The 14,156-nt window shown below is 32.9% G+C and overlaps 1 protein-coding gene across 1 annotated transcript in view; it reads right to left on the bottom strand.

The window, feature by feature from the left end:
* Positions 1-14,156, bottom strand: part of ADAMTS6 (ADAM metallopeptidase with thrombospondin type 1 motif 6) — a 290,816-nt gene that overhangs the window by 52,000 nt on the left and 224,660 nt on the right. Inside the window, exons 16-20 of the mRNA XM_045794264.2 lie at positions 10,417-10,550; positions 8,712-8,835; positions 8,104-8,184; positions 894-1,057; positions 334-472 (exon numbers count right to left, since the gene is read on the bottom strand). Of these exons, the coding sequence (XP_045650220.2) occupies positions 334-472; positions 894-1,057; positions 8,104-8,184; positions 8,712-8,835; positions 10,417-10,550 (642 nt within the window). The remainder of the gene's footprint in view (positions 1-333; positions 473-893; positions 1,058-8,103; positions 8,185-8,711; positions 8,836-10,416; positions 10,551-14,156) is intronic.

Raw genomic sequence — 14,156 nt, 5'->3', positions numbered from 1 at the left:
CATTTTCTTATTTAAAACTCTTGATGTTCTTTACCAAGAATGTGTTCACGAAAAGCAAACAGCCCACCTTCAAGATAGTCTTGGGAGAAGCACCAGCAGAGACACTCATTGTGCCAAGATGTATTTTACCAACAAATCTGTACAAATTACATGAGGTTAAAAACAAACGGAATATAATATAATTAAAGCAAAGTTTCTTTTGCTAAATTACAGCTTGAAGCAAACCTGCAAGAAATGTTTCCAATTAGCTTCTTTAGCAAACATAAAGCATAGCTCAGAATATGTTTTGCTTTCCATCTGCCCTCTGGGTGGGCTGCCTAGTGGGTGTCTTACCTCCAGCACAAGTAGCTGAGCATTCTGACCAAGGCTGATGATTCCATGTAAAGCCAACTTCATTGTCTCCACTGCCAGTCCGAGTGATGGGAACGTTGAATTTATACCTAATTCCCAAATTCTGTTCCTGAAGCAGAACCTGCCATTGAAAACAACTGGTGAAGATAATTAAAATACAATGAGGCTTCATTCAGACGTTTATTATTTCTCTTGAAGAAGAAAATATCATAAAGTAAGTCTTATAGGAAATTTAAGATAACCTGTAGAACACATGCACTTATATTGAATTTTCTCCTCCCATTTTCATGGGTAATTTAGAGCCATTTCTCTCAACTTGTTTGGTTATAAGAATTTTATTTAAGCAGGCATTGAAAAGATCAGTCATATGGAAGGAGCAATATGGCCTTAACCTTACCAAATTTTATATCCTTGGGTAAACCATTTTACCTTTATTAACCTTAATTTTACCACCTGTAAAACAGAGATAATAAAGCCTGCCCCTCTGTACCTTACAGGGCAGATTACAAATGGTAGAAGTTAAGTGGCAGAGACACATTTACCATGACAATGAGATTTTCCGAGGTGGGACCTAGAGCTTCCAAAGATTCTGGTTCATCAGTTGGTCTCTTGTAGTGAAAAGCTGTCCCAGCAACATCAAACTTCCGAGGCCAGTCAATAGTCCAGGCACCATTAATATAGTAATCATCCCCTTCAGATTTCAAAGCTAAAAATAAATAATAAAATTTTAAAAAAATCACAGTCTACTAAAAGTTTGAAACTTCATTTACCACAATGTCACTTATTAACTGCACTGGAGTGTACAAAGAATACCCATTCCATTTCCACTTAGAGATGGGATTCTTGACTATTTACTTAAGTACAAATTAACATGGTAATTTTCCATGTGAATGTCAAGAAGATATTAAGTATTTATGATGATATTAATAAAAAGAAATGGAAGTTTAACCTGGAGGAATAAACACATGGAACTAGTAAGGGAAATTATGACAAAAGCAATAATTGGGGATAAGAGTAAGAGCAGGGAGCAGACTTTTTTATCTAAAACTTAAAATGATTATTATATGAATATGAGGTGAAGTGAACTTGTGGTACTGGCACACAGACAGACAGAACAACAGAGACAAACAGTTAATAAATAAACCCAGGGCACCTGGGTGACAGTTGGTGAAGCATCTGACCCTTGATTTTGGCTCAGGTCATAATCTCAGGTTTCTGACATGGAGTCCCGCATCGGGCTCCAGGCTCAGCTCGGAGTCTGCTTGAGATTCTCTCTCTCCTTCTGTCCCTCCCCCTGTACACTCTCTCTCTCGAAATAAATAAATAAAATCTTAAAAAAAAAAACAACATTAAATTCTATATTATATGAACTTCACCTCAATAAAAACAAAATTAAAAAAAGACAGAAAGAATAAATGCCAGATAGGTAAATATTTAAATGTAAACATAGTTAAATAATAAAATGCTAGAAAGAAAACATGGAAGAACTTAAAAATAATATTGGGGTATGAAAATGTTTCCTAGGCATGACAAAAAAAACTCAGAAACTATAAAGAATAAGTCTAATAAATATGCATGCATAATTTTTTAAACCTCTGTAGGAAAATAATGAATTTAAAAGTTTAAAAAAATATGTGATAGGAAAAAGGGTTATTAGCAATACTATATAAAAACTCCCATAAATAAATGATAATTTTGATAATGATCATGATTTGACAATGACAAACATGTCAGCATAATTTTTTGTTAGCATGCTAGCTTCTTCAAAACCTTTGTCACAGGGGCGTCTAGGTGGCTCAGTTGGCTAAGCATCTGACTCTTGATTTTGGCTCAGGTCATGACCTCAGGGTTGTGAGATCAAGACCCGCATCAGGCTCCATGCTCAGTAGAGAGTCTTCTCTCCCTCTCCCCTTCTCCCAGCACATGCACGCACTCTCTCTCTCTAAAGTAAATAAATTCTTCTTAAAATCTTTAAAAAAACACACAGTGCTTTCTTTATCAGGTCAGATGAATAAGCAGGCCAAAAGGACTAAAAAGGTCATGGCACACAGAGTCTCTGACTCTCTGGACCTCTACCTCTTGTACTTAATATTACAGACCATATCCATTTCCCCAACCCTATCTGCCTGGCAAATTACTTGTACTTTCTTGGCTCCAGATATGTTGTGAAAATTCATTTAATTGCAAAAATAAATCTAATTAATCTTTTGAGATAGGAACATGTCAACCAATTTTAAGAATTACTTGATTCTTTATTTATTTCTTCTAACTTAAAGTTTTTATTTTCAACTCTCCCAGTAGTTTTCTGTCTCATTTAGCACATTAAAAGTATTCTGGCTATATAAGGACAGCTGAGACTGTATATAGCAAAATATTAAAAACAAAAATAAAAACAACCCTCCCCCCACACACCGCCGGCAGCTTTGAATACTGCTTCAATTTTAGCTCTCACTTTCCATTTTCTCAACTACTTAATGAACAGATTCTAACTCACTTTTGCTGGTATTATAACCAGTACAGAAAAACACAAAGTATTTAAAAAGGAATGAATAAGGGAGGAAGATGTGGCTTTATGGACAGAGCATTATCAAAGGAAAAAAACATTATTGTTTAGTCTTCTGTTGTGGAAAAGAACCGAAAATTATGGTGTAAAAATAGAGGGTTGTTTTTTTTTTAAGATCTACTCATTTATTTTAGAAAGAGAGAGAGAGAGAGAGAGAGAAAGAGAATGGCGGTTGGAGAAGAGGGAGAGAACCCCCAAGCAGACTCCCCACTCAGCATGGCCTCCCACACGGGGCTTGATCCCATGACCTATGAGATCATGACCTGAGCTGAAACCAAGAATTGGACACTCAACTGACTGAACCATCCAGGTTCCCCAATAAAGAGCTCTTCTTAAATGAAGGAAGGAAGAGCCTGATTATACTAGTGTTCTATCTAAAGAAGCATTCTAGATGTGGTCTTATTTTTAAAAAGTTTTAAGTCAAGGGGATATTTCCAAGGGAATAAGAACTCATCCAAGTCTTGCTAGGGGTTTCTGAAGAGTCTAAATCTATCTTTAAGGATCAAACATCAAAAAAATAAAATTTCCACTTCTTTTCATGTTGAGAGAACTGGTATTGGACTTGCCCTCCAACTGTAAACAACTGGAAAACCCACAAAACTTTTGAATTAAACATTACCCAGAATTGTGATACCTGGAATAAAACAAACAAGGTGAGTGGTAGAGGCACTTTCTGTCAGTGTAAAATGGCAGAACCCAAGCAAAGCATGGTTGTCTCACTGAGTTAAAAGAGAGAAATGAGAAATTGAGAAGGCCAAGATAGTTGGAATTTGCAGGACCAGAGATCTAGAGTAGAAAGAGGGACTCTCTTGCTGAATAGCAATCTTTGTATGCGTAGGATAAAATTCCATAAAGCCAGGCAAAAAAAAACCCCAAACCAAACCAAACCAAAAAACTACCAGGGAATGATAAGCTGAAAAATGTCCAAAGCAAGAATTCAGAGTTTCAACCACTAGAGCATTCAGTAGAGACCCAAAAAGAACCATGCCTTTTTAGTAGGGCTGAGCAGACTCAAAAATAAAGGCTACTCTGCCCTTACCCAAACAAAGCTCAAAAACAAGTCTCAAAAGATCTGCAAGTTACTTAACATTCTTTAAAGGAAGAAAACAAAATCCAGACTCAAAAAAAAGAAAAATTCACAATGTACAATATCCAGTAAAAAATTACCACAAATGGAAAGAAACAGGAAAACCTGACCCAAACCAAGAAAAAGGCCAAGTAAAAGAAATAGAACCAAAATGACAGAAATTATGGAATTAGCAAAAAATAACTTTTAAACAACTATTATAATATACTCCATGGTTTTAAAGGAAAAAAATATAGTGACAAGAAATTAGAAGATATATATATATATATATATGGAAGTTCAGAACTATACAAAGGATATATGACAGATATAGTAAATAAGTAGGTAAACAGAAAATAATTTTATTTATTTTTAAATTTTTATAAAATATGATTGGCATTTTAAAACCAAAACAATAACAACGTATTAGGCAGTTTATAATATATAGAGAAATAGAATGTATTAAAAAAAATAGGACAAAGGATGGAAGGAGACAATGGAAATAAACTATTGTAAGGGCCTTGTATTATACAAAAATGGTGTAAAATTATTTGAAGGTGTACTCTGACAAAGAAGAATTTTGTAAATTCTAGCACAGCCACTAAATAAAGCAAAGTATAACTAATAAATAATTAGTACAGATCAAATGGAACACTATAAAATACTTAATCTAAAGACAAAAAAGAAAGATAAAAGGGATAAAAAAACACATAAAACAAATAGAAAATTAGCAAGATGGTAGACTTAAATTGAATTAAAAAAGCAAAGATGGTTAGAATAAAAAACAGAAATCAACCATAGGTGATCTACAAGAAACATTTTAAATTCAGAAACCCGTACATGTGAAAAGTGTGTGGATGGAAAAAGATTTCCCATGCAAACACTAATCTGGGAGAAATCTGGGTGACTAGATTACTACCAGACAAAACAGACTTTGGGTCAAAGATTATTAGCAGGGATAAAGAGGAATATTTGATTATAATAAAATGCTCAATATATCAGGAAGATCTAACAATCTTTTTCTTTTTCTTTTTTTTTGGAGAGAGAGAGAGAGAGAGCATGCACACACACAGAGGGGAAGGGGCAGAGAGAAAGAGAATCTTAAGCAGGCTCCATGTCCAGTGCAGAGCCCAACATGGGGCTCTATCTCACGACTCTGAGATCATGACCTGAGCCAAAATCAAGAGTCAGATGCTCAACTAAATGAGAAACCCAGGAACCCCAAGAAGACATAACAATCTTAAATGTCTATACACTTAAAAATAAGTAAGAGAATAGAAGACTGAAAACTATTGACTGGTTTAATCTAATTGACATTTATGGAATGCTAAACCCCATAACACCAGAATATACATTCTTCTCAAGTACACATGGAATATCACTAAGATAGACCATATGCTGGGCCATCAAACAAATCTCAATAAAAGAATGAAAATCATACAAAGTATGTTTTCTCTTCATAAGAGAATTACAGTAGAAATCAAACCTCAAATATCCAGAAATTAAATAATACCTTCTAAGTCATGAGTCACCATGTAAATAAGAAGATATTTTAAACTGGTAATGAATATACAATGTATCAAAATATATGGGATGAAGTTAAAGCAGTGCTTAGCAGGAAATTTACAGTGTGAAATGCTTAAAGTAGAAAAAACTTCTTTAAATCAATAATCTATCCTGAGAAGCTAAAAAATAACAAACACAATGTGAATAGAAAAAAAAGGGGAAACAATAAAAAGAACAGTGGGAATCAATGTAATGAAAAATGGAGAAATAACAGAAAAAATCATTTAAGCCAACAGCTTGTTCTTTGAAAAGTTCAGTAAAATCAACAAATGTTTCACTAGCATGATCAAGAAAAAGAAACACTAGGATAAAAAGCATATGATCATCGCAATAAATGCAGGAAAAGCATTTGACAAAACTCAACATTTGTTCATGGTAAAAATTTTCAACAAAGTGGGTTTAGAGGGAACATATCTCAACATAATAAAGGCCATATATGAAAAACCAACAGTTAACATTATATTTAATGATAAAAAACTGACAGCTTTCCCTATAAAATCCGGAACAAGACAAGGATGCCCACTCTTACCATTTTTATTCAACAGTACTGAAAATCCTAGCTACGGTGATCAGACAAGAAAAAAGAAATAAGAGGCATCCAAATTGGTAAGGAAAAAGTGTTATTATTTGCAGATGACATGATACTACATTAGCAAAACCTGAAGACTCCACCAAAAACTATCAGAAGTATAACAGAATTCAGTAAAGTTGCAGAATACAGAATTAACACCCAGAAATTGGTAGTGTGTCGATACAGTAATAACGAAGTAGCTCAAAGAGAAATTAAGAAAACAATCCCAGGGATGCCTGGCTCAGTTGGTTAAGGATCTGTCTTGGGCTCAGGTCATAATCCCACGGTCCTGGGATCGAGTCCTACATCAGGCTCCCTGCTCAACGGGGAGCCTGCATCTCCCTCTGCCTGCCTGCTTCTCTCTGTCTCTCTGACAAATAAATAAATAAAAACTTCAAAAAAAGAAAGAAAGAAAAAGAAAACAATCCCAGTTACAACTGCATCAAAAAGAATAAAATACCCATGAATAATCTTAACCAAGGAGGTAAAAGACCTGTACTCTAAAAACTATAAAACACTGATGAAAGAAACTGAAAACAACACAAACTGAAAGATATTCCACTCTCATGGATTGAAAGAATCACAGGACGTGAAGTCAATACAAAAAGAAATCAATTGTATTGTTATGTAACAACAAATCTTTCAAAAATGAAATTAAAATATCAATGCCATTTATAATAATATCAAAAAGCATGAAATATTTAGTGGTACATTTAAAAAAAATAGGTGCAAGACCTGTACCCCGAAAAATAAACACTGGTGAACAGATATAAAGACTTAAATAAATATACAGGTAAATCTTTTCATGTATTGGAAGATAATATCTTTAAGACAGCAATTCTCCCCAAATTGATCTATGCATTCCATGTAATCTCTTTTTGTAGAAATTGACAAGTTTATTTTAAACTGCATACAGAAATCTAAAAGACCTAGATATGCTAATGCTTCCTATTTTGGAATTCTCCTGGAAAACTCTATTAATTTATACATCATAGTTTTGATTTAAGGATAGACACCTATATATATATACATATATATATGTATATATATATCAATGGGAAGTAACAGAAATAGATCCATACATTCATGCTCAAATGATCTTTAACAGAAATGTCAAGGTAATTCAATGGGAGAAATGGTCTTTTCAACAAATGGTGCTAAAGTAATTGAATATCTATATAAAAAAATTGAACTCTTACTTATACCTTACATAAGAACTCAAATGGGCCATATTCTTTTAAAAGATTTTCTTTCTTTATTTAGTTGAGAGACAGAGAGAGAGCACAAGTGAGGGGGGAGGGGCCGAAGGGAAGGAAGATGGAGAGAATCTCAAGCAGACTCTGCACTGAGCGTGGGCAAGAGTCAGACACTTTATAGACGGAACCACCCAGGTGCCCCCTAAAAATATAATTTCTTGAAGAAACATTGAAGACAATATTTGCAACCTCGGGGTAGGCAAAATTTCTAAGGCAGGACACAAAAGCATAAACCATAAACAAATTAATAAATTTATAGATTATATATAAATATATATATATAAATTAATATATATAAATTAATAAATTAATAGATTTTATTTATTTACTTGAGAGAGAGAGCACAGAGGGAGAGGGAGAAGCAGACCCCCACTGAGCAGAAAGACCAATGCGGGGCTCGACTGCATGGCGCTGGGATCATGACCTGAGCTGGAGGCAGATGCTTAACCGACTGAGCCACCCAGGCGCCCCTTACACTTACAATAAATGCATTTTATCATATATAAATATCTAAATAAAATTGATTTTTTTAAATCAAATAACCAACCCAGTGAAGAATAAGTTATAAACCATTAATTTTTTGTTTAGCTCTTACGTTGGTCTTATAAAACTTGAAACTTCCTTCATTTTACCATTAAAGTGTTCTACCCAAACAATATGTCTTTTCCTTCAGGATACTGTGCTGCTTTTCCTCAGTAATTTAAAAAATCTAGCAAAATATGCTACTTACCAATATAGTTCTTTGACATGGCAACTTCTCTGACTTCAATATGAACAGAGCCTCTTGGTATCTGCACTACTTCCATGTAGCCTGGAACACAGAAGATAGCCAGTAATAAGCAGCATGTGCAGCCTTGGTTAGAGAATGAGTGTTTAGTAACCATTCGGTAATAAGTTTCCTTGTTCTTCCAATCTTTCTTTGACTTAGCACTTTATAAATTATGAAATATGGGCAAATTCCCCTTTGGGTTCATGAACCCATCTGCAGTATTTTTCTTTTTCTCTAAAATATCTCAAGATAGTCTTTAAAGCCTCAACATGTATAATACTGGTTCATGGTTTTTTTCCTCAACACATGGTCTCCCATCAATGCTCTGTGGGAATTCCCATCTGAGGGAAACATGGCTAAATGAAGTCAAGTAGAAAGGGAACAATATTTCCTTAAAATATCTTACATGAATCTATATTTAATACTAAAGAGACTAAAAGCAACTTGGGGAAAAAACACTGTCTACCTAAATAAAAAATTTTAAAAGAAGGGGGTGGGAAAGAAATCAAGTGTTTTGGCTATTCCCAGGACATCAGAGGTGTGAGGAAGAATTCTCTCTCCACACTCACCTCCTCTGGGCAACGAATCATTGAAGAACCCTTCAATGGCATCACATGTGCTTCCATCCCCTCCACAGACTCGACATCTATCTTCCCTAGCATCGGATCCCAAAATATTATCACAACCTACATGCTGAAAACAAAGAAGAATATTCAGTATGTCATAAAGAGGAATTCTTGGAACCATAACTAACCAAATAAATATAACTTATTCATTTATTTTTTTTTCCAGTAAAGGAAATCAAAACAGGAAATATTTTCCTCTTTCCACTTTTTCCTTCACTGTCTAGTAAATTCTTCGCTAACATTTCTCCACATATAAGTTTAAAGAAAAAAAAAAATTGACTCCCCAAAAATGTTATGTTTGTATTTCTAACCTAGATTTCTTCATTTATAGATACCATGCTCCAAATCTTAAAATATTATAATTTGTTCGCAATGGACTCTTATTTATACCTTCAATCAAGAAATGCAAGAATTAAGAAAAATGCCATGTTGTCCTACACAGGGTTATAAACAGCAGGAGGCTTGACTGAGCATTATGGTTTGACCTTTCTAAACCACTGGCTCTTTTGGATATCCAATTGTTAGTGTCAAGGATTAGTCGTGGAATTCAAAACTGGGTAAACCTTTAAAAATGAACACCTGTTTCCACCAGCTGAATAAAATTGCCATAAAAACAAGGATATGTAAGCATATGATCTTGGAAGCTGAAATTCTACCTTTCAGTTTTGAATTTAATCATAGAAATGTGGATTTTTATATGTTTTTGGTACATATTTGGCATCTGAATTTGTATAATGACCTTTAGCCATTGACATCAGGCATGTGATCTCTGAATAAAATATGTACTTTTGTCTTTGTTACCCGAAAACATTTTAATACTGTCATAGAAATAACACACAGGCACAGGATCATCAGATACACTGAGAATCAAGTAGCCTGAAGGACAGAAACTTTTGCAAGAAATTATGACACAAAACAGTTAGTATTTTTATCTTTTCTTTCTCAGGTTTTGAGACTTAGTTTTGTGCTTCTCTTTAATATAAAATAAAAACAAACAAGGAAAAAAGTTATGAGAACAGTGGTTTTTGAGGCTTTTGTTATTATGATTAGATTTATACACAGGTCTAGGAAAATAGCATGGATTTGCCCTTATAACTCTCAACTAGTCTGGCTAGTTCTCTAAAATAAATGCTTTAATAAGGTAAAGACTAACTCTATAATGAAAACCACTGTGCTTCAAAATGCTTCAAAAAGAGGCAAAGTAGGAGGAACATAGCTGTTTCACACTTGGAGGAAAAATTATGCTATGAAATGTATCAAACAATCTTCCAATGAAAACATGTGGTAGCCATATGAATATGAGCTGAATCCTTGTTCCCTCTTTCTTCCTATCATCTTAGTAATCTGTTTATAAATGGAACAGAATAACAGAAATTAAAGTCCAAAATATATTCAGAGCTCTAGCAATTACTACATACATAAACAGAACACCAAAATAAATCATATTTGCATGATGTCTGAATATGAATGGGCTATTCTACCTTTAACTATATGTATTGTCAACCTAATTGGAAATTCAAATTCTCTAAAATGTAGCTCTCTTTATTAAAACTGAGCATAGTATTAATTAGGAGTGACTATCTGAGAAAAAAAGACAAAAGTCTCAAAAGCTCCCCAAAAAAGGAGTAAAATTCATAATTGCAGCAACCTTGCATTCTCCATTGATACAGATATCCAGTGAGTCCGCATTGCACTGAGTCCCATCAATCACTGCAGGGGCACGTTCGGTGTAGAAGTTGTAACCTTCAGCCAAGCAGTTTAACGCACAAGGTTTTACCCCACCTGGACAAATACAGCAGAAAAGAAATAAATGGAGTGGTTCTTTTAAGAAACAGTGATTCCACATTAACCACAGTAAATTTACAATTCATAAAGACATCATTCCCTCACTATATACCCAGATGTGTAGGTTTCTTTCCTCCTTTGCTAAAATTTCATATTTATTTTCATTGCTTGGGCAACTTGACAGAAGATCTATTGAACAGTTTTAAGGTTTAAAATGTTCAGGTATTTCCAATATATATTTAACAATATAGGTCAAAAGGGATCACAGTGGAGGTACCTGAATGTTGAAAAAAATGGACAAAATAAAAAGTTTTTTAAAAAACTAAGAAAATAAAGTTTGAGGCTTGACACAATAACTTCATATAGCAAATGGGAATTTCTACAACATATGTCACTTGTTAACTGAAGCTGATACAAAAAACTCTACTTCGAGCAGGGATATAGTAGTTGTTAAAAAAAAACCCTCTAAACTTATACCTGCTTTAAACATATCATATTCCATGAATGTGGCTTTTAAGTAGAGACAAGTTTTTACAAGATAAGCAAATGAAAGGTAAAATTAACTATAGCATTAAATTTGAATAATTCTTGTTACTAAATCAAAGATAGTTACATATAGCATTGAACATGAATAATTAAAACAATACCTAATTTTATTTTGTGAATAGCATAACTTCATCATTTTCATTTTGTTATTGAAATTTGTATTTCTTACGGTTGATGTGAAAAATAGGCATAAACAGTAGCAATTTAAAAAAACAAGCAGAGTAATATAATAATCTCATAGTATATTGGAAAGATAGCAATATGTATGAATTTATTTTATTCAAAACAGTGCATGAGAAAGCTACTTATAAATATGCAACTACTGGTTGAAATTATGACTTAAAAACACTTTATGTTCAACTTTCATCTGATGAAGTTTAAAACACTTTGGTTGTATTCTAATCGTGCTGATAAAATTTCTCTTTGAAATAAAGAAGACTGTTTCTAACAAAGAAAATAAAGCAGAAAGATAAAATGACATGCTTAATCTCAGTAGAAAGTACAAATCTCAGCGAAGGTTTGTGAAATAAAAGAGCCAAGCCAACTGAGTGATAGAGACAATGGTAAATTAGAGAGAACATTCCATTAAAGGAGATCATTGTTATAGTTGATTGTTGTATAATGCAAGAAGATGGCCCAATATTGTCAGATATTGTTTTTTCATGAGAAGATGGAAACCTAGATTTTTAAAATAAAAACTCTTTTTGGTAACTCATTCAAAGTTTTCAAAAATACTGTGGAGATTAAAACATCTATGTAAGTAAAAACTGGTTCCTGAACTGCCAATTTACCACCGCTGGCCTAAGTCCATGTTTACTTCCATTTTCAATGTGTATAGGCTATAGAACTTCTATATAATTTAAAATGTTATTATGAGACTTAAGTTAATGATACCTTTTGCTCTACTGAGCACAAATATAACAAAGTAATAAATAGAATAATTTCTTCCTGAACTGATAATCAAGGTATTTATATTTATTTTTGTAAGATTCTCATGAATAAAATTGCTCTAAATTTCCGTGAACCTTACTGGGATTTTTTTCATTACTACTCAATACAGTTTTTCCCCCATATTTTATTGTAATGCTTTGGAATTTAATGTAGTTTTTTATGTATCAGGCTTTAAAAAGAGACCATGAGTTTTGTTTACTCATTTTTAACATTATTTAATTATGTAAGGTAGTATTTGACATGTAGAACATATAAACGCTGTGGCTGTATTCCTTAGACCACTACCCTATGTGATGATAATAAGAATACATTTCTCCCATTTTTATTACTGAAGATGTGTTCAGCTTCCTTAGCTACAGTGAGGTTTTCTGGTTTTTGTTTTTTTTAAAAAAACAAAAGAGGGCTTGAACTCAGGACCCTGAGATCAACACCCAAGCTGAGATCAGGAGTCAGACACTTAACCAACTGAGCCACCCAGGCACCCCACTCAGTTACAGTGAGTTTTCAGGAGAGGGGAGAGTACTGCTATTATTTTGAGAAAACATTTAAGATGATTCTCTAAACGGAAGGTCACATCATTACCAGTTACCTTCAGTGAAAGCTTATTATGAATTTAGGGTTAATTCACTAAGCTCATAATTACCAAACGCTAATTATTAAATCTGTAAATTATTTCAGACACTTATTTTCCTCCTACAGTAAGACAAAACAATCCTAACCATATATGTACCTAATAAAAAGCAATTTGAAATATATGAAGAAAAAGAAAGCAAAGCCATATAACAGTTGGAGATTTTAACACACTTCTCTCAGTAACTGACAGAAGAACTACAGCAGAAAAAAATCAGAAAGATATAAAAGATTTAAACAACACGATCAGCCAACTTGATGCAATGGGTATCTATGGAACGTTGTATCCAACAATTGCAGAAAACACATCCTTTTCAAGTATAGATAGAAGATTATCAACATGAACAATAAATGGCATTACAAAACAAATCTCAATTAACTTTAAAAATTTAAATCATACAGAGTATTCTCTGATCATAGTAGAAATTATAAATCAATAACCAAAAAATCTAGAAAATATCAAATACTTGGAAATAAAAATTACATAGTTCTAAATAACTCATGGGTCAAAGAAGAAATCACAATGTAAATAAGAAAAGATTTTGAACTAAGGGAAATTTTTTAAAAATCAAGTTTGGTAATGAAGAAAAGCAAAAAAACCCCAAATTTAAAAATAATAAATATAAGAGCAAAAATTAATAAAAGAGAAAAAAGTAATAGAGAAAAGTACTAAAGCCAAAAGTTGATTCTTTGAAGAGATTAATAAAATTAATAAATCTCAAGCAAGACTGATCAAGAAAAAGAGAGAAAATATGCATTATCAATATCAGAAATGAAAGAGCATATATCACTACAGAGCCTATAGATATTAAACAGGATAGTAAGTGAATGTTATGATCAATTTTCTGTCAAGAAATGGGATATGGGAGTAACATAAGTTTCTTGAAGACATAAAAAATTTTTAAAAATCTGAATAGCCCTTTACCTAACGGAGTTGAATTTGTAATAATTTTTTTTTTCCCCACAAATATCAAGTCTGATTGGTTTCAGTAGTGAAATTTATTCTAAAGAAGAAATAATACCAATCCTGCAATCTCTTCCAAAATGAACAGGGATTCTATTTCTGGAAGCCAGAGTTAACTCTAATACCCAAACTTGTCAAAGAAATGACAGGAAAAAATTCTGCAAATCAGTACTCCTTAAAAAAATAGATGCAAACATCCTTAATAAAATATTAGAAATTAAATCCAACAACATATAAAAAGATAAAAAATCTTTGCCACATGGGGTTTATCCTAGGAATAAAAGGTTGGTTTGACATAAAATAGATCAAGCAATTCACCATATTAACAGACTAAAGAAAAATACCATAATTATACATGAACAAATTGTACTGAAGGGCCAATCCAGTGCATTAAGGCAAGAACATGAATCAAAAGGCATAACAATTGATACAAACAGTCTCTACTTCCAGATAACATGACTATTTACCAAGAAAATCCTAAGTGATCTACAAAACAACTATTAGGACTAATA

The sequence above is a fragment of the Ursus americanus genome, chromosome 5 (genome assembly GCF_024610735.1).
Source record: "Ursus americanus isolate L20-20 chromosome 5, mUrsAme1.1.p, whole genome shotgun sequence".
Classification (NCBI taxonomy): Eukaryota; Metazoa; Chordata; class Mammalia; order Carnivora; family Ursidae; genus Ursus; species Ursus americanus.
Note: the sequence above shows the minus strand (reverse complement) of the source record. Positions and strands in the feature narration are given on the sequence as shown.